Below are 21,982 nucleotides of genomic sequence, written 5' to 3' on the forward strand. Positions count from 1 at the left end.
ACGCCGCACCTGCACGCCAAGCGCCAGGCGTTTAACAAGCGCGACCACCGCCCGCAGGCAGCTGGCCGGCCGCCGCGCGCGCGCACCCCGAGTATGCGCGCGGGGGAGCGCGCACCTCCCGGAGCCGCCCTCGGGCCGCTCCCGGTCCCACCGGGAACGCGCGCGCGTGTCCGGCCCCGCGGCCTCTCGGCAGGGACGCGGCCGGGAGGGCGGCGCGCGCCCCGCTCGGCAGCTGCGGCGGCTGGTGTAGGCGCTCACGTCAGGGCCGGGAGAAGGAGGGGGTTGGCGGCGAGGAGAGTGAGAGAGACATGAGGCAGCCTGGCAGGAAGCGAGAAAGAGTTCAGTGGAGGAGTGAGTTTTAGAGAGCAGGACCTGCGCCTGCGGGAGAGCGTGGCCGACTGGGCTCCTCGCCTCTTCCGCGCGCTCTCCCGTGTCCGCTTTCAGCACCCGAGCGGAGAACAGTTCCCGGCAGTCCGCAGCGCTGCCCGGGGCCGCCGGCCGGCGGGGTTCCTGGAGCGTCCAGGGGGCTCAGGGGCACCCTCTGAGAACCCAGTGTGCACGCTGCCTTCTCCTCTCTTTTGGTGTGCAAGTAAACACTGGGGAAAAGCATCCGGCGGCCTCAGGGAGCCCTGAAGAAGCCGAAGCAGAATGTACCAGGGACACATGCAGGTAAGACATTTCTATAAAGCTGGAAAGAAATCTTGGGGGCTCATTGAAGAGCAGGGCGGTTCAGCAAGTTACTGTGGTCAAGTGCTGCCTCCACAGAACTCAACAAGTGAAGTGGTGCAACATGACCGTGACATTTCTGTCCAGTAAAACTGGATGGGTTTCCGTGGGTGGGAGAAGGGGAGGAAAGACCTCAGAACTTCCACTGGGGAAGTTTGTTTTCTGTGCATTCCCTGAGCCTGTTTCTTTAAACACGATCAAGGAATCCAAACAGAGGAAACCCTGGAGATGACCGTGTTTCCGTTGTAATCCTATTGATGCATCTCGGCATGTATGTCAACTGAAGGGCAAACAATAATAGGAAAGACAAAGCTTTTGCTTTACCCATCTGTAAAGGTTTCTTGACAGTTAAAACAGTTTGCCACTTTCCTATTTTTTAAGTGTTATTTTTAAAAATGATTTGTGCTGTATTTTCCCCTTGCACATGATGGGACATTGTCTCCTATCCCAATAGTCACAGAATGACTTGGGAGGATGAATTTCAAACACATGTCCAAGAGGCTCTAATGTTTTTCAGGCGAAGTGCTGCCTCTGGTTGTTATTAATGTTCATCTCAACTGAGCCGCGGCTTCTTTCCGATGCAAACACTCTACTCTCTTAGGCAAGATTACTTTAACCTTGACTCCAGTTCTCATTCATATGGTTGGTTCTTCCTTTTAAAGGCAGATGTATGCTTTGGGAGAAAGATGAAATACTAACTCAGCTTCCTAAAGTATGAACTGAGATCTTTTTCTTGCCCCTAAATACTTTAGTCATCAGATTTGATGTTTGAGCTTCCTTTCCGTTCCTAAGATAGTCAAATACAGTCATCATATGTGGTGCCTTTATCCTGGTGTGTAACATGTGAATATTGAGAATGTTGCTACTGTGTCTTTTAGAGCAATTAGGAATAGATAACTGTGTTGTTGCATTCGTGACTTAGTATTACCTGATATTTAATTTCCAGGTCTCAGGGAAATTATTTTGGACTATAATTTACCTTTACAGAAAACAGTATTGTATTCCTAAATTTTATAAGAATTCTGAATATGCACTGTCAGAATTCCAAAAGCATTTCCTATATTACTAACATCATCCTGTTTTCAAAATCATCAATGGAATTATATCACATTTGATAGACAACAATTAGTGGCTATAGTATATTTTTAAATATATATAGCAAATATGATCTGTATGTTTATTATAAAAGCTACACCAACCGGAAAGTTTAGTAAAAAGAAGCATTCAAACAGACTGTGAAAAAATTAACAGGAAATTATCACTGTAATTTTATACTTTATCTTCACCTAAGAATTATACTTAAAATTTTATATATTATATATTGATTACTCCTAAACAGTTTCTTCACAAGGGTAAAATAAGAAAATTTTAATAAATAGAGCCAATCCTCATAAAATTGCTAATTCACACAAAATTGACAGTCAACTACTTAAAGCAATTTACAAAAACTTTCTATGATTTTTTTTGTTTAAAAAATATGTTACTGTCAATAAAGAATTGAAGCAATAATCTGGCAAATCCATGCACCCCAAAACAATTTTAACTCAATTTTCTGAATATTTCAAACCAGTATGTTTTTGAAACTTGAATTGCCTAGAACAATGTCTGAAGGTTTAATTTTACTTTGAAAGAATAGACAAAATATAAAACTCTGAATATCCTCCCAACTTAATTTTTTTTGCTTGTGCACTGCTGTAACAGCAAATATGATGGCTTGCGGTAACACTCACAAATTTTTGCTGCCAAGCTTAACTTGAAAACATTGCTAAATAAAGACTGTAATCGATATGCTTGCCAAAATTTCAGAGTGCAATACTTTTCTCCTATTTACTATTGACCATTAATATTAGACATAAATGTCCAAGGCCTTGGTAGGTATGTTTAGTAGCTGTTCAATAATATCATCTGAATGGGAATGCCCCCACCAAAAATAACACCTATTATACCCTGATATGCTTCTTTGTCTACATTTTTAAACTCTTCACCAATCTCTTCACCAAACTATATTATTTAGCATATAGATGAAATTTCTGTTGTGTTTGGATATTTAGTTTAAAGAACATTTTCTTATCAGAGATAGTATCATCTTCCTCTGTGTACCTGACTCTAATCACAGATCAGAAGAAACATAGTCCAAACACTCCAAAATGTTTGTAATTAAAAATCTGTATACATACTTGGTAAAGTGGACCAGGGATGAGCAGATTTACTAATATTTCTGCCAGCTTTGAAGTTTATTTGAAACACTGGTGTTGTTTGGCTGATACCTTAAAACAGGAGTGAAACAGAGATGTTTGCAATCATTTGCTATGCCTTCTAATTCTTCTCTTTTCTCTATCCAAGAGATTTTAAAATAAAGTGTTTTGTAAATAAGCAATCTGGAGTGGGGCAGGTGTTCACATGAATCCTTTAAAAATATTCTAATTTAAAACCCCTGTGGTGCCTCTGTTTTTGCAACTTAATGATTTTGCAAATGAAGTCTATTAATTCTTATACATATGGCTAATTCATCTGGTCTATGGTAGAATATGAATTCATTTTAGAAGACACAAACTTTTAAAAGTGAACATTTGGCTTGTTCTGCTGGTTCATTAGAAGATAAAAATTGATATCTATTGCACATAAACAGAACATAGAGTAACATATATTTTTTGGTTTCATTGTAAATGCCACAGGTATATTTCATAGGAGCAGGTCCTGGAGTTGTGTTGTTTTCCAACTGCCTCACCAATTATTTCCAAGGGGAATTAATCACCCCAGTAACTTGAGCAAAGGTTGTTTCTTTAGTGACTGTTTTAGATTTACTTCTTTTCCCTTTTGACCAAGGGGACCAATAATGATTAAATAATACTTTAGCATCAGTTCTGACAAAATTCTCTATTGCTCATAGATGATCTACGGTCTTGATTCCACCAATATTTCTGTACACTCAGAGCTGAGATGCTTATTTGCATGTGTGCATATGAGTTAACACTGCCAGGTCGAGCAAAATTATTACATTTCTCAGAATATTTTCTTAACCAAACTTGTTTTTTCCTGGGACAATATAAATACAAAGCAATATAATTTCAGTTTTGAACTAAGAATTTTTTACTGTTATTGAAGAACTCTCAGTAATTTTTTTGGTTATAAAAGAAAGTTCAGAAGGCAAACAAAAAAATCTATTTGTAATTGTAACTTATCTTTATTATAGGCATTCAAAACAGGCACTTTTTACTTATTCAAGCTGTCTAAGGAATTATTCCACACTCTCTAGCTTTACAAGACATAAACTAAAGAAAATTTAAATGACAAAAATTATAAGATTATTAACGGCTCTAAAAGTATCCATTTTGTTTGCCCCCGGAGGGGTTTCATGTTTGTCATTATTTATGACTTTACTTAAACTTTTTCGTAAAATCTTCATGAGGAGGAGCAGCTTAGGTAATTTAAATTTTAAATTAACACATTAGATCTGGCCACCGGATATTTATTTAAGTTCACTAGAAAAAATGCACGTAAGATGTCAATCCACGGTAAGAGTATAGAATGTTATTTTCAACACCCTCAACAGCAGCTTGTCATAACTGAGACCCTCAGTAAAACTATAAAGCAGATGATATTTATCTTGGAGACTTCCACCTCTCTAACAGATCCACTTTTTTCCTGATGCCACCCTTTCTATGCCGTGCCTGTTTTTTATTAATATTAACCCATCGTTAAGGCATTAACTACTAACAAAGATATATAATTAATACCAATACACAACGATGCACACACACACACACCCCACAGTGGTATTTGCATTTTCAGAGGAGAATCTTTGAGATTAGTTTGGGGGTGGGCAGCAGGGATGATGTTTTCTGGACAATGATCAATGTTGGGGTTGGTTGTATTGTTTTGTGTTTGGGGTTGGTCAGTGGTAGCTGCTGCCATCCCCTTTCTCAACTCCCCAGTTTAAATAGCACCTGGCTTCCTTTCCCAAAAGTCATTCTATAAGTAATGATGAGCATTAATATAATGAATTTATTGCCTGAAATATTAAATATAATTCTATGGAAGTAAATTCATATGCAGTTAAGCTGATGCTCCAAATTATGACACAAGCTCCAGGAAGATTCTGAAGGACCTTCCTTTATATTCACAAATAAATCATGTTTATTGTGGGTGTAATATTGAGCTTTTAACACCTAAAAATCATAATAGTTATGGTGTAATCTTGCAGAATATTTGATTAACCTGAAAATCTCATTCCCCAGCCACATTGGCCAACAGTTTATATTGTGTAAGAAACACAATATGGTCTTTGTTAATTTTATTTATGATTTATAAACATTCTTCCTAAAAACATGTGTTCGAAAGTAAAAATTCCAGCATATAAATATTTTAAATATAAAACATTTTTGAAAGTAAAGAATAAGAAAAGGTTAAAATAGAACTTGTTAATTTTAAAATTTCGAATCTCTAGTATTGCCACTGCCAACCTTGGAAACATTACGATGTGATGCGCCATGTAGTCAAAACATCTGGCAGGCTGTTTTTTTACACTTTTCATTGAGATCACATGTTTCCAACAGCTAGAGCTGTTAAAAGGTTTTATATTTTAGAATTAATTTCTTGATACATTTATAGGATAATCAGTATGTATTTCTTGCACTAAATGTAAAGGTAAACCCCAGCCTAGTGTTTCCTCATTAAGAGACCTAAGTCCAATCTAAATGTTTGAGACATCTAAAAAATGATGTGATTTCAAATATTCTGATGGAGAAAACAGATTGCTAAATTTCTAAAACACTTATCCCCCTTTTTATAATTCAGAATTTGTAAAAGACAAAATTATCTTGAACTATAGCATGTAGCCCATAGATCAGAGACCAGAGTGCTATGAATTGGGGGTTACATTTCTTTCAGTGACTCCTTCCTTCACCCCACCTCATCCACTTCTATCCCACCTCACCTATGCCATCCCCTTTAATAGGGGTACAAAATGGGACACTTCCTTTCCCAGTCTGCTAAGAAAGATTATTATATCGTATATATTACATTACTATATTATACAGAATTTAAACAGGAAGATATTAATAGTTAATACCCTGTTATTTAAATATTAAGACAAATGCTGATTGTTCAGAGCTCAAGGTATAATGTAACACACTACCAGTGTTGTCTTAGAATGTCATATCTGACTGATCCTTATTAGTTAGTAACCAGTATACTATTTCTTCTATTAAAACTTCATTAGATAAACCAATATCATACTCTATGTAAGATTTCACTAAATAGATCATATTTTTGGATTGTTTTTTAGACAATCACTGTTAGAAATTGCACAGATGAAAAATAATGAGCTCATTTACATGGGAAGAAGCTGTTTATCCACCATTTCATTCAAGAGAAACACACAGAACACTGCCAGCAGCTCTGAAAAGGATAAACCTGAGCCAAGTGAAGTAGTTTGCATTGCAGGTGCATACACAACTCCCCAAAGCCCCTGCTCATGTGCACATACCTCTGGAAAACCAGACAAACCCTGCAAGTGAAATTTGATGTAGCAACATATTTTTCCCCAAACAGAATGCCATATGGTGATCTATGAATCACGGAGATTCCAAGAGAAGATTGGTGCTGTTATGATGACAGAAATCTACCTAGGGAGCCACAAAATTCCCACTCCCATACACCCTCTTAAAAATCCTGTGGTTCTTAAAGCAACTGGTATGGTAGAGAAATTCATAACTATGTCATATACGTAATGATTGAAGGAACTGGGAATGTTTGTCTGAAGTAAAGACTCAGGGAGACCATTATGATTCTATATAAGTATTTGAAGGGCTATTATTTAGGAAAGGGATAGAATTGTTCTGTACATCCTTGGTATCATAGCAAGGTAAGGCAAAAAGTTTCCTCAAGGTGGTGACAATAAGAAGGTACCATTGTGACACCCAGTTTGGCAAGATACCTACCCACACATGGAAGAGGTCTAGGGTGAAGGCAGAGCTGATGAGTAAGCAGAGAACAGTGACTCTGTGCACCCACAGTCCCTTGTTCCAAGACCATTACAGCTTGTAGAAGAAATCCAGTGAGAAGCAGCGTAAGAAAGACCACACACTACATATATTTGTGTGTGCATGTCCGTGTCCTATCAAAATGACTGTAGTCAATTTAAGTAATGACTGGCAAAATCCAACATTTCCTGGGGAAATATTCCCTCTTTATTGGACAGTATATAGGTGGGCGTCAGATGGAGCCTTGCCAGTACCATCGTGCAAAGTGATCAGAAATGGTAAAAGGTCAGAAAATATGGAACTCCCTAAGGAAATAAGAAAAAATAAAAATTAAAACACCGTGAGCAAATGAAGCTGCTAGGGCTACAAAGCATCCCTTCACCTCCTTTCACATGGGTGTTAACTGTAAGACGCATGCCCACCCTGAATGATATCCTCTGATCACACAGGAATGTAGCGTTTGATTTGGCAGGTGGAGCTTGTTGGAAATGCAGAATCTCATGTCGCAACCCAGACCTACTGAATAAGAAACTGAACTTTTCCAGGAACCCAGTGATATATATGCACATTAACATTTGAGAAGCACTGGTCTGAAAAACCTCTACATAGAGAACAATGCCTGATCTATTGAGTTGAGACCCTAGCAAAAAGTTTCATTCTTGGGTAGCTTTCTGACATCATGGAGGCATGATGAAGTCTCTGAAAGAGGAGCTGGCAAGAGCAACTATCATAACTATACTCGAATAACACATCTTTGTTATATTGACACTGTAATGGCCACTCAAATGATTGTAGTTTTTCCTCCTGGAAAAACGCAGAACAAACCTACGTTGTTCTACCTAAATAAAACAAATCTTCAAATATTTAGAGAACTACTATATCCTTATTCCTTTAAATCTTTTCTTCTCCAAGATAAACAGCCCAGTTCACTCTATCGCTTCTCATAATGACATTTCTGATGTTTAAATGGCTCCAGGAAAGTATGGCCCTCCAAATAAGACACACTGCTCAAGATTCAATCCAAGATGTGATTGGATCTGACCAATTCCAAGCACTGTGACATTATTTGTCTCTTGGGAATGACATCTATTCAGAAAGCCTAAAACTTCTGTAGCTTCTTTATATTAAATTGTTCTCTAAATTGTTCTGACATTTCTATTCTCCGAATCACTTGGGAGTTATTTCACAGCTGTTTGGTCCTTATACCAAAATAATCTTGGATCCAAATGTGCTGATCAGAATTCTCTAGGTTAACAGTTCTTTATTTCTCCAACAGTTATGCTAATGTTCAGTTTTGAGGTCATAGAATTCTTAGTCTAACGGACCTTTGAAAAAGTTTTGGTTCACAGATGAGGAAACTGAGATCCAGAAAAGCTAATAGATTTGTTCAAAAAGCCTCACACTGGTTAGTAGAGTGGAGCGGAGCTAATACTGCAATGAAATCTGCTTTACCCCAGTATACTATTTCCAGTACACCATTATTCTTTATTTTGATGTCCATGACATTCAAAAATCTAAATGGAAAGTAAACATTATAATAAACCACTAGGCATTTCCAAATACCTAAATGTTTAGCATTTCATCACTGAAATTAATATTTTTCTGCTTTTATGTTGTAATATAACTAGTTGATATTTTATATGTTCAGTTTTAGCAGTCATTCACCTGACAATAGAAGAAATTCTGATCTGTAAGCACGTTTTAAAAGTGGAATGAAGTCCCATGAAAAGTTGTATCATTTCTTGTTCTAAAGGTGTCTCTGTATGGACTGACTACATTGAACATTTGAATGAACTGATTTGACAGGTTCTTGGAACCAGTTGCCTAAATATACAAATGATTCATTCCAGAGTTCTTAGCTGTAAACAACAGAAACTAACTCTGGCTTATTTAAGCAGAAAGGGTATTTATTAAGAGTATATTTGAAAAAATAATAAGCATAGAGGGAATGATGAAGATAGAAAAATCTCCATTTTGTGGTAATCATAGTTAAAACGGATTCAAATAAGAATGATCTATGGATGCTATATCTGAGGAGGAAGGCGATTTGATTGGAAACAGAATATTTATATAACATTGAAATATCACCCATGAATTACAAAAGAAAAAACTAGTAACTTTTTGAAGGCTAAATTGGACAAACCTTAACTAAATAATCAAAATCCGCATTGCCAATAGGGGAAAGATGGATAGCATGTGCCTCGGAATGTGATTTGGAGACAGCATCAGTCAAGTAATAACCATGCTAAAAATTCACAACTTGAATCTAATTATGAGGAAACCTCAGACAAGCCCAAAATAAGGGATATTCTATAAAATAAACAGATTGTGTTTTTCCAAACTATTAACGTCATGAAAAGCAAGGAAAAGTTGAGAAACTGTTGCAAATTAAAAGGAGACTCAAGAGATAGGACAACTAAATATAATACATGATCCTAGACTGGATCTTGTTCTAGGAAAGAAAATTGCTATAAAGGACACCATTGGCACACACTATTGACAAAACTTAAATACAGACTGGGGATTAGGTTGGTATTATATCAGTGTTAAGTTTTTTGAATTGAATAACTACACTGTATCTATATAAGAGAATATCCTTGTTCATTGGACATACACATACAGTATGAAGGGGTTAAGTGGCATTGTGTATGTAACCTACTCTCAGATGATTCACAAATAATGATAATTGTGTGGGGGGGGAAGAGAGAGAGAGAAGGGTGGAGGAGAGAGAAAGTCATAAAGCAAACATAGCAAAATGTTCAAAATTGGTAAATCTAGGAAAAGAGTATATGGGAGTTCATTGTACTATTCTTGCAATTTTTCTGTAAGCTGGAGAGATTATTTCAAAATACAAAATTTTTTTAAATGTAAAAAAAGAGTACATTGGGGCACTAACAGACTTCTAAAACTAGGCTAGGGGTGGAGGAACCAGGCAACAGGCAGGGGCAGAGCCCAAGTCAAGCCTTGAGCTAGGCCAGCGTGGACCCACTGCTGCCCTCACAGAACAAGGCACAGCAGAGCTTGTGCACTGACCCAGCAGACCTGGGCACTGGCTCAGCCACTGCACCTCTGCTGCTGTTGCCCATGGAGACCCCATGTTGGAGCCTTAGCTGCCCCTCACTGCCAAGGCAGATTCTCTACCATGACTGCTTCTGGGTGCCCCCAATCCCATTTCAGAGTGGAAGCAGGTATGGCTATTTGTGCACACATCCATACCCTGGCTTCAGGATGGTCGGCGAAAGTGCCTATCGGCTTCTCAACTACGACTCAAAAAGTGGGCAATTTCTTAGATGTAGAAAGAGCGCTTAGAATTAAGAAAGTTTTTTTTTTTTTTTATAAAAGGTAAATGTCCACTCTAACATGCTTAGATATTGAATGGACATCTAGCTCTCTATCTTGACTAGAGTCCGGTCCACGTTGAGGGATAAGAGATGAAATAATTCTCTTCAAGCCTGTATTTATTTGGTACTACCTGCCATTGCATACAGGCCGCTAGGGGAAGGTAGTACAATTAGAGTATACGGGCTTATTAAATCATGTAGTGAAGAAGAGCATAATGATTCCTGTACCATTCATCAATGTCCATCTACTGCTCACTCCTCTCCTTTTTGAGTAATTGGAAAGAACCGTGTGAAGAATTCAGTCATTAATTAGGGAATTAAAATACATATCATGTACCTTACTGATAAGAACATCTTTTCCCTCCATATGCAGGAATTTAATGTGGAATACTGGACACATATCATTTCATATTCATCCAAAGGATGATTATAATCAAGATGCCCTATGCATTTGAGTCATTAACATTGATGCGCAATCTCTTATATAAGTCTTTAGGAAGCTTTACGTAAGACAGAAAGAAAGTTTCTTAAGCTTGAGGAAAGATAAAATTAAAATAATAGAATCTTCGAGGTATAAAGGTCTTTTGAGTTCACATAGCACAACTTACTCATTTCACATTTGAGAAAGCTGGGAGCTAGGTCTTGATGGCTCAGACTTCTTGAATTAATTGCTTCTTCCCAAAATTAAAAAAAACGCATGTTGAAAGGCTTTTGATGGCCTGCATTGTACATCACTTAATAAATCCCTCACTTTTGAAAAGGCAACGACACATATTGGTTGAGAGTTTTCGCTCCAGCATCAGACAGCCCCAAGTTCAAATCCTGGTTTCACCGCATAGTATCTGTGTGATCTTGCTCTAACTTATTCTCTCTAACCCCCACTTTGCTCATCTGTGACGTGGAGATAAGAAAAGTACCTACACGTTGTGATGACTTTGTAAGGACCAGATGAGATAATGAAGTATAAATGGCTTAGCTTACAATATTTCTCAATTATGCTAGCTCTTGTGTTTTTATTGAGCTGGCAAAGTATTTCATACACATCGTGTGTGGAAGAAAGAGTTTAGCCACAGCAGTGCCTGTTATACCTGGCTGTTCACAATGGTGGCACTGCTTACTTTGCTTGTTCCCTCACAGTTCTGGATTTTGCTTTTCATTTCCTCAATCCCAAACCTTTGCCTTCCATACGCTCTGGATATTTACTCATCCTTCATGATTTCACTTAAATGTTACCTTCTCAGTGAGTGCTGGTCTGCACCACCACCCCCTCACCCAGCAGTGCAGAATTAAAGCTGTCTTCCTCACTGCTTCCCTAGGCCTTTATGTGCTTTGCTAATACCATAATTAACAGATAGCTTTAATTATTTATTTTTGTCAGTCTCCCGAACTACTTAGAAGCCCATCTGTGGCAGTGACTATATTCAATATGTCTTTATATCCCTGGAGACTAGTAGTGCTAGGTATATACTATTAATGGGGTACTTATTGAATGAATGGATGAACTCATGATTGAATTGATGAAAGAAAGAATGAAAGAGTGAATGAATGCATGAAATGCTCAGAAGAGTTCTTACTGTCCTCAATAAGGCCTCCAAAGTGCAGCCGGGATGGTCTCCCTAATTCTAAGACACATGGCCCCAGGAATAGGATTTGGTCTATTCCTGTGAGTTTCAGGAGCAAATGCACATCAAGTGAAGTTTCCACACATTTGAAAGGGAATCAATTACAGGGAAACCTTATAAACCTTATAATTATATTGCCACAGTAATTAACCAACACTCCACTCTCAAAGCAGTCTACACAGTTTAATGGGTTCAACCTCTTTAAAGCCTGACGACAATCTGGGGCTGCAGATTTAGAAATATGATAGATTCTTCTAATGGTTTCTAAGTATATCTCCAGCTAACCAAGGTCATTTGGAATTAGAATCCATCCCTCTAAGGTTCATGACACCTCTTCACCACTTCAGCTAGCTGTCAACAATGATTTTGATAATAATGTAACACACACACACCCCTGAGACCACTAAGACCATGACAGAACATCACAATTGGAACTGCCCTGTCATTTGCTTACATCAGTTGTAAAAGTTGCTTACACCCCCAGTGCTGACCTCCCCAGTTACACACACACACACGCACACACAGACACATGTGCACATGCATGCTCACATGCACAGTTTTCCAGGGATCCAAGGAAGGAGTTGCACTCACGATGGCCATCCAGTGGACTATTTGGTGGGCCTGTGTGTGAACCTGGAGATCTTATTACACCTCCCACAGTTTCTCCGATACGTGAGCCTGAAATATGGATGAGTAATTCTTCCCATTCAGTTACAGTAAAGAAGATTAAAAAATCACATGTCAAAGCAGAGGCCTTTCTGTTAGGAGGGAAGAAATAACAATGCCAGTGACATGTACTGCCTCTGGACAAATTGTTAAAATGCACCCTTTCGGGTGGTCGAAATACACAAAGACTGTCCTTTTTCCTGGAGGACACAATCCCACACGCAAGCACACAACTTGGCATGTGAAGTAGAGGATTGGATTTCAGACCTGATTTGTGCCACCTCATCCAGACATCCTTGCACCACAGCTTCCTCTACCAAGGATCGTGTGTGTGTGTGTGTGTGTGTGTGTGTGTGTGTAGGTTAGAGCTGAAGAAATTTGCTCTATTTTACTAAATATATTCAAACACAGATTGGATGTATTTGCTGAGTCCTTTAGGGAAGATAGTCAGTTTAGAGGATTATTGGCTTTCCTTCCAGGTCTAGCATTCCATTATTATCAGGCCTGTAATTAGCGCTACAGTATATCTATGAGTGCCTGGTCATGGTAGATTTCCCCAGTTTACTACTAACCGTATCATGGAAAATAAATTTTAAAACTTTCTAACATCAAGATGCTTGATATTTCTTACGAAGCCAAAGATCAACCTCTGCTATTTCTTCAGAGGATACGCTGCCATACTTCTCTTCCCCACTTTGCAAATAACAAGAGATACTTTCCTGTAAAGCTATCCTGGATATAGCAGATTCTTGGTTGAGATAGAATACTAGTATCTCTGCTGCAATAGTCACTTTTTGTGAAAGTGAGAGTCTCATAAAAGTTAATCTTTAGAGGGCTCAGTGAGGTTGGCAAAGGATAGACATTTTATCTCTGTCATGCTGATAAAGAGAATGCAGCACGCAGGTTTGCCTCGCCCAAACTTCCTCGTCACATCAGTTGGGGACTGAGGACCAGAATCTGGGTCTTCTGTTTTTTACTCTAGTGCTTGAGCCCACATAGCAAATTCAGGCCACATCTGCATGTCAGTACCTCAGCTACTGCAAAATGACTCAACTAACAGGGGACAAAGGATTTTGCAAGTTTTCTGCAACATTGCAGTGGCCTTGGAGGGTAGAAATCTCCGATGCATTCTTTCTACCATTTACTCAAGACAGATGCTAAATCCATACAGCTTTATCAATTCTCTTGACTCTACATTTGCAAATTTGTACATTTAGTACTTCAAGAGTACCTTTGTGTGGGATGGGGTACCCTTGCCTAGTGGAGTACAGAACAGCCATGAAACATCCATCTTTTTGTGTAGAAAACCTCCCTAGAATCAGAAACGCCCTGGAGGCCAGAACATTATTGAGGCTACGGGATTGAACATCGCTCAGCAGCCCAGTGTAGAGTGGCTCTGTGTTGCATGCAGAGCCTTCAATTGTATTTATAAACTAAGCCCAAATATCCCTACTCCCCAAATTCTGTCACTGGCCTAAATATTTGAGTTTTATGTTTTATTTTGTTCTTTGCTATTATAAAACATTTAACAACAATAAGGTGGTGAACCAAATGTTTCGTATTTTACTTTAATGTTTCAACCTCTGTTAAACTCCTCTTTTACTAGTGAAAAATTAATTAGTTGCTATTTATTTGAGGGAGTTCTCTTAATTTCTTATACTCTTAGACATCCATTTTCTGTAGGGAGAGAAAATATCAGCTTTGCTGAAAGAGAACTACTTCTAAATGGCAGGATCAAGATTACTATGGAGAAAATATACAGAGATCTTACTATTCTCAATTTATAAGATAGCTATTTAAAATGGAACCACTGTTCCCTAGTTTGTTAAAATTAATTTTAAACTTTCAATTAATGTAGGCATGGAAGGGCCAAAAAGTAACATAAAAATCAGAGTGTGATAGTATTGATCAGTTAATCCAATGTAAAATTTAAAGTACCAAAATAAAGATAATATTCTTTTTCATAGCTGATCTTCTTAATATTTTAGAAATCAACTTCTAGCACATGTATGTGATTATGTCCTGGTTTAAAAATTAATAAATAACAGAATTCATATGTTCTATGTTATATCAAGGAAGCATTAATCTTCTATTTTAAGAACTAAAGTACAAATATTCTGCTGTTTTAGTAAATGCTTAAATAATCATCCCGTTTACAGGTAAAGAAATGTTCAATTAACTAAACTGAAAACATAATTAATCTGGCATCTATGCTCATCCTCAATGTTCATCTACAAACCAGTTATATCTCACAATTAAACACCAGTCTCACTAACTAACCACTGCTACCAGTTCTAACTCAAAGTGAATATGTTCAGATGTGGACTCATTACCACCACCAACAAACTGCATAAAGCCTATCTCTTCTCCTATTTTCCTGGATTATCCAATAACACTACCACCCACTCAATTACCTAAGTCAGAAACTTGGGAGTCATCCTCCCCTCTTTCATATAACCCTTCTATTTAAAGTCCTTTCCTGGTACACCATCATTTATAACAGTATTTTCAAGTGCAGTCTTCTTTGGAATAGTTATCCGGTATGCTTGTTAAAAATGCGGATTCCTGGACCCCTCTGCCGCCCTATGGAATCAGGCTCCCTGAGGCTGAGGTCTGGGAATCTGTACTTTAACACTCCACGCGTGAACTTAATGCACACTGAAGTGTGAAAAACACTGGCCTCCAGAATAAGAAAAGACTTATAAGTCCTGCTTATCTGGCTTTCTCATCTACGGGGGCCCCGTAAGCACTCTGGACTCTAGCCTTACTAGATTTTGGATACTTCCCCAAATTGGACCTGTGCTTCTGTCCCTCTGTCCCTCTGGCCTTCTCTAATGATGCTCTATCTGACCAGAACACCACCACCTCACCCGGCTGGCTGATCCTTGCTTATCCTTCAAAATCCAGTTAAAGAGTTATTTTCTACAAAGAGCCTTCCCTGAGCCTCCAGGACTGTTAGACACCCTCCTCCACGCTCTTATATCACCCTGAGCCTGTGCAGAACTTCGTCTCAATTGCCCTTGCCCTGCTGTCTGGCAGGGTGGAATCCCTTGGTTATGTCCTGGTCATCTTTTTAACCCTGGTGGCTAGCACATAGCCTGCTCATGGTGGGTGAGCAATACATGTTGGATTAAATAATAGATCATTGAACTAATTCATCTTTTAATTAGCCTTAATTAGTCTGTTTAGCTTGATTTAAATTTCTGAAGATTCCCATATCCCAGTATAGATTAGCCACTTTATCTGGGATCTTTGAAGATGAAATTAAATTATTATGAAAATGAACTACTCCCTTGAAAAATCAATTTTTCCTGAGTAATGCATTCAGACTCCTGTCTGATTAAAATAAAAAGGCAGGTATGAACAACCAAAGAAAGAGTATGAGCCAGCAAGCAGAAGAATCAGATCCCAGGCCTTTTTCTGTCCTAACTAGCGTATGACTTGGGGGACACCATTTAATCTCTGTGAGCACCATTTTTGCCTTTCACGAAATGACTAGATAGAATCTTAATCTTTCCCAGGTACTATAACTTTATTATTCCAAACTAAAATTTAAGAAATTAGCATTTTGAGATAGTACTTAATGCCATAAAAAGCAATTTCAATAAATTATATCTGGAGTTTATCATATATAAATATTATATATAAAATATGTAATTGGATTTATATATATAAAATTGGATTGGGGGAACTGTTGATCCAACTTTACCATAACATTAAACCAATATTATATTTACTTTACTCTTTTCTACTTAGTTGTGCTATTTTGTTGTGTGAGTTTGGACTTTTATTAATATTTTATCAGTTAATTGCATTATTTGCATATTATATGCAGTGATAATCATCTGTTATTCATTCCCCATGAATTATTTTAAGTGAAATGAATATCATGTTATCGTTTAACTGAGAAGATGAGCTTCACATTTTCCTTCTGGTTTTCAAAGACATGGGGAAAAATTGGGGGTGAAGTATTAATCCATGTTGTAGCATTCCCTACCTGTGTGACCTGGGACAAGTTTCTTTACCTATCTGAGCATCTCAAATTAGAAAAATGAAATGTGCAATAATTCATTCAAAAGCTTAATCGCCCAGCCTGGGAAACATAGGTAGACTCTGTCTCTACAAAAAAAAATTTTTAATTAGCCAGTCATGGTAGTGGGCACCTGTAGTCCTAGATACTTGGGAGGCTGAGGCAGGAGGATCGCTTGAGCCCAGGAGTTGAAGGTTACAGTGAGCTATGATCACACCACTGCACTGCAGCCTGGGCAACAAATGTGAGACTCTTTCTCTTAAAAAAAGCAAAAACCAAAAAACCTAATTGCTTAATCTCTGACTCTTGACAATGAAGACACAGATTTGCTGTCAAATTTAAATGCTGGATTCTCTGCTTTAGAAATACCCTTATATTATTAAAGGTGAACATTATTCAATTAATAAAGATTATCTCATTATGAGACCATTTCCCATTGTTTAAAATTCTACAATAAGATGACCAAAGTGGAAATTATATCCTCAAATTAATTAGTGGAATAAGTTAAATTGTCATGGGAAGTATTTCTATTTCCTTTCATGTATCTGATTTCCTCAGTCCCAAGGAAATACAGGTATTCTCACAGATAGTTACATCAGATGCAGGCCCTTTGTAAACTGCCTTTAGTACACCCATTTAGAGATAATTGAAGGAGGAAATACGATGGTAAATAAAAATTGGACACTAGAACCTACAGCTATGCTTCTACCTTAAATCACTGAAACTGGCTGCTTGAAAATTTAAAACGTGTCCTCATAAGTCAAAAGTAGAGATCAGAGACTAAAACTCTAATCAGAGCCAGGAGCATCCTTTTATAGGAAGCTAACAAATTTAATACCTTGGGGCAGTGATAGTTTTTGGCAAACAGTGATTTACTGGAGAACAGAAAAAGCTGATCAACTGGGAGGACTATTTATGCATGCATTCATGCATTCTTTAAGTAAGCATAATGATATGAGTAAATCATAATCTACATAGAAACCCAAAATCCCAGAGATTTGGAGTTCAAATTATTGCCTTTATTCCCAATCGTGATCCCCATATGGCCTTAAATAACCTTTTTGACCCATTCCATGTCCCTATCCACAGCCCGTCAGATGCTACCCTACTTAATAATGGAAAAGATTGTCCTTCTTCCCTCTCGTTTCCCACTCCTTTATGCATATAACTAAAATAGACACCAATACATAGAGCCAGGAGAAATGGCTTTCTACATATAGACCATTCACACCTGATTGTGAAATATGTTTGGTTGTACTGATCTCTGTGGCTCCAAAATACCTTTAATAGAGTGGCCCAAACACTCCAGGTATGGTGTTCTGGATCACAAAGAAAACCCCAGACAATTTGAACAAATCAGATCTGCAGCAACCTCAGAGAGCCATCCCAGAGGCAGGGGGAGCCCTTTGAGAAGCATAGCAACTGCATGTCACCAGATAAGACAGGCAGGCTTGGATGACAGCTTCATGGGAGCTGTCCAAACGTTGTACTGCAAGCTTCCTGTGAATTCGCTTGCTTCTTTTCAGAGCAGCAGCTACTCTCCTAGAGAATGAATAAGGTCCCTGGGGCCAACAGAAGCTCTTCTCTTCTTCTCTAAAAGCAGACCAAATGAAAGGCAAGTTTGGAAATGACTCACAACCACAAATACTGGCATTGTCTGTAACCTGAATTTTTCACTTAAAAAAATCATTTTGATTACATCATAGTTTTATTCATGATAACATTGTCAAGTCAGAAGAACCGGTCATATTAACAACCAAGGCATAGGTTGTTAGTTACTTGTCAACCCTGGTAATGATCAATTACAACTGGTTAGTGGTAAAAGAGGACTAACCTCCCAATTCTACATTCAATGTTATTCCTTTCAGAATATTCTTACGTGAACTGCACACCGGCCAAAATGGTCCAACCCACTCAATTGTAAGATTAGCACAGACCTACCAAATGATGGAAAGATTGCAAGTATAAAACTAATCATCAACACAGTTCATATGTATAATAACAATATTATATGCAACAACATAATATACGTTTTGCTTTTGTTCATATGAGGCCTGTGGTATATACATGAGGAATCAGAACACTGCCTTTGGAGGGAAAGGACATTCTAATGAATGTATATGTTCCATGAAGTGCCTGACACACTGTACAGCCATAATAAATATAAATCACTGAAATCCAATTTATTTTCTGGCCATACTCCCAGAAAAGCTTATCTGATTTCCAAACTGTGGGTGTTAAAATAAAATCTGAGAAACACAAAGCAGAATAAGAAGTAGATCTCTTCAGCATATCTGATCTCTACCTACCCTGAGTTCTCATTCTTCATCTTAATTTTTCTTTATTTTGAATACCGATCACTTTCTCTGAACCTGAACTATGTCTGAAAGGTGCTTATCCAAGTCATGTATATAGAAGTAAATACTTATTTATTATCAAATGTTTTTGAGCATCTTTTCTTTTTATAGAAACAAAGCTTTATGATAATCCCTCTCATTTGGGAATTTAAAATTTAGCAAAAAACACACAAACAAACTTATATAGGAAGATCAGATTTAAATGAAATAAGGAATTTACTCAGGAATTTTCACAATGAGATATAATTAAGTGTAAAGTGTATAAAAATGAGCATTTAAATAAATGGATCGGTTGTACATGACTTACAGAAGTAGAACACTCAGTTGGAGAGTAAATTATGGATCATATGTACATCGTTTTGAATTAAGTATTGAAAAATTGTCCCCGATCAAATAGAATCATTAAAAAATTCCTCTATTGAAAATAGCAACTTTTCACATAATTCAAACTGACTCCAGCTTTAAAATACATATAGAAAGGGAGAAACTTGCAAAGGCACACTGGGGCTTGAATCAGCAATCCATATATTCTTTTCAGTATGAAATAACATAGCCCAGATGTTATATGAGGAAAATGTCCCTTTCCAGAAACAGCATAGAGAAAATCATAAAAGATATTTCTGTCTGGGGATGGATAAACATTTAAATTTGGTAAACAGCCATTTCAAGCTATTCATAAGTCAAAAATATAGTGGTATAGTGGTTCTCCTGATTTCCTTCAGACCAAAAAAATTAGACTCAAATCTGTAAACAGATCTTTTTTCCTTTTATCATGACACAGCAATTTACTCACTAGAGAGAATCTTTTATAGGTGTTAATCCAGTATAACATTTCATTGTGGAAATATAACTTCATATACAAATATGACATTACTCTTCTCACATGAAAAATTAGCAGTAAAATTTTAAGTTAAATATTTGGATTCATGAATCTATAATGCCCTGTTCTTGAGGATTCCTGTGGATTAACAAAACAAACAACCCAGAGTATAAGTGGAAAATTATATTTATAAAAAATTTTCAGGTATTGAAGCAAGTAAATTAGCTAAATTAATAAATAGAAACATTTAAGAATAATGCTTTACAAATAAGAATAGTATTTACATCAGAAAGGTGATAAAATCCATCCAAAATCCTCTGAGTCCTTGGCAGCTCAGTTTCATTTGCTTCCTGGGTGAAGGTCAAGGCCAGGTGTTTATTGAGAGCACTGTCATCTGCAAAACTGACTCTGACTCCAGCTGCTCTGGTGGTACGTGTCTACTTCTTTTGAGACAGAAACCAGCAAGAATTTTCTATACTGTTCATTCCTGCACGATAACCCAACCAGGTATATTCAAGGACAAATTAAACAACCAAATTAAAGGTCAGCCTGGAAATTGGAGCTCTATGTTTGCATCTTGTGAATCTCATCTATTTTAAATTAGAAATTTCTTAAACACAGGAGCAGGATCTTAAACATTCACATGGAGAGAGAGATGGACATAGACATGTAAAAATATTTCGTAGAACTGAGCTGACATCTAGTAAGTAGACAGTTAACTTAAACATTGAAGATAATAGTAAGGATTTACATAAAACTTCAAATGCCAGTCATTACTCAAAGTCATTCTCTCCATGATGTACCCTGGCTATACTTTTTGGGGATAAGACTGACACACCAGAATAAAATTAAGGATAGAATTAAGGACAAAAGGATGGGATGTTGAGAGTTGCTGATGATGCTGGTGTTCCTACAGCACTTACTTCCTTGCTTTTTATGGACAGGAATTTTTTTTCTTTGAATTAGTCATTCTCATTTGTTGTGGCCTAAATCACTATCAGCCATTACTTCTCTGTCTCTATAGATTTAAGCCCAAATATCCCATTTCACTTTTCTATAATTTCACATGTTGATTATCCATTCTACTTTTTTACCCTTTTGTTTATTAGTTGTACAGTGATTGAGTACCTACTGTGTGTCAATACAAAAATTCAGAAATTAGTTTCAAATCTTTTTCATCATTGCCTTTCATTCTTCTGATTTAAGTCCTCTCTACCGCTTGGCTTCTTCACCAGAGTAAGGAGATTAACATGCAGAATGGTCTGAGGGACCCTCCAACTCTGAAATTCTAGTTCATGAATAACCATGACCATCCTCAATTTGTTTATTTTGTGAATGCACAGAGGTCCATGAGAACACTAAGGAACAAGTCACTATAATTAGGCATCAAAGCTACTGCTTTGTTTTGGTTTTTAATAAGACAGAATGATGATCATTTTAAAGAACATCTCACTATGTGAGGCAATTATGGATGCTTCTGCCATAAATAAAGTCTTCAATAGGGAACTTTTTCTTCTGTTATACTGAGAGCATGACATCAGAATTAGAACACACACATGTGCACTTCATTTTGGAGAAAACAAATTTTCTGTAAATTATAATTAAAATCTAGTAGCTCATTCCCTAATGTGGCAGAGATGAGATTTGAACCAGAAAATTTGGCTTCAGAGTTCACTCATCTGTGTACAATATTATTAAATAGGCATGTTTTAAGCATTCACCAAGTTTTATCAGGAAAGAAAACAAAGATGAATGACGTATGGTCCCTGTCCTCAAGGGGTTTGCAGAGCCAGCTCACCTTTCAGCAAAGCATTTCTCTAAGGCTCTGCTAAGGAAGGAGACAGAACCCTTTCTGCCCAGAATGGCACATGATCTGTTCCTTTCTCACAACACTTCTACAAATGTTAAGTTATTGCTATTTATGCTACCTCTCAGATCCCTTCCTTGAAAAGAATATTCCTTATTCATGTTTATATTCTATGTCAGTGTTGAATAAAATGGCTCCAAAATGATGGAAATAAGCACTGATGTTTACATGTAGCAAGCATCTTATGGTAAGCACAGTGCAAGGATGAAATAAAAGACTTTGGTGAAATAGCTGCGATTGAAAGATTCAAATCACTTTAATAACCCCAATTCAGATTTCAGGGTTTTTGTGTTTTGTTTTGTTTTTCTTTTTTTCCTCTATCAGAAAAAAGAAAAAACATTAATGGAAACAGATTTGGCTTATCTTTTCAGTAAGTACATGTAAAATAGAGCACACTTTTTATTATGAATTTTAAGACCATCTTTATATGACTTAAGAGTTTAGCATCTTTTAAGCCAGACTATTTTCTGTTGTTTATTTTGGGTTTTTTTGTTTTTTTTTAAAAAAAACTGGTTTTTTAAACCAGATTTAAACTGTAGACATGCTTTCTGGAAACTATAATCTCTAAG

The 21,982-nt window shown here is 37.3% G+C and overlaps 1 protein-coding gene across 5 annotated transcripts in view; it reads left to right on the plus strand.

Annotated features, from left to right (window-relative positions):
- Positions 1-211: 211 nt before the first annotated feature.
- Positions 212-21,982, plus strand: part of PEX5L (peroxisomal biogenesis factor 5-like) — a 216,942-nt gene continuing 195,171 nt past the window's right edge. For all 5 annotated transcript variants that reach the window (XM_012639365.1, XM_012639370.1, XM_012639367.1 and 2 more), the window contains exon 1: positions 212-669. In XM_012639365.1, the coding sequence (XP_012494819.1) occupies positions 649-669 (21 nt within the window). In that variant the 5' untranslated portion in view covers positions 212-648. The remainder of the gene's footprint in view (positions 670-21,982) is intronic.

This window comes from Propithecus coquereli, unplaced genomic scaffold, assembly GCF_000956105.1.
Source record: "Propithecus coquereli isolate 6110/MARCELLA unplaced genomic scaffold, Pcoq_1.0 Scaffold14, whole genome shotgun sequence".
Classification (NCBI taxonomy): domain Eukaryota; kingdom Metazoa; phylum Chordata; class Mammalia; order Primates; family Indriidae; genus Propithecus; species Propithecus coquereli.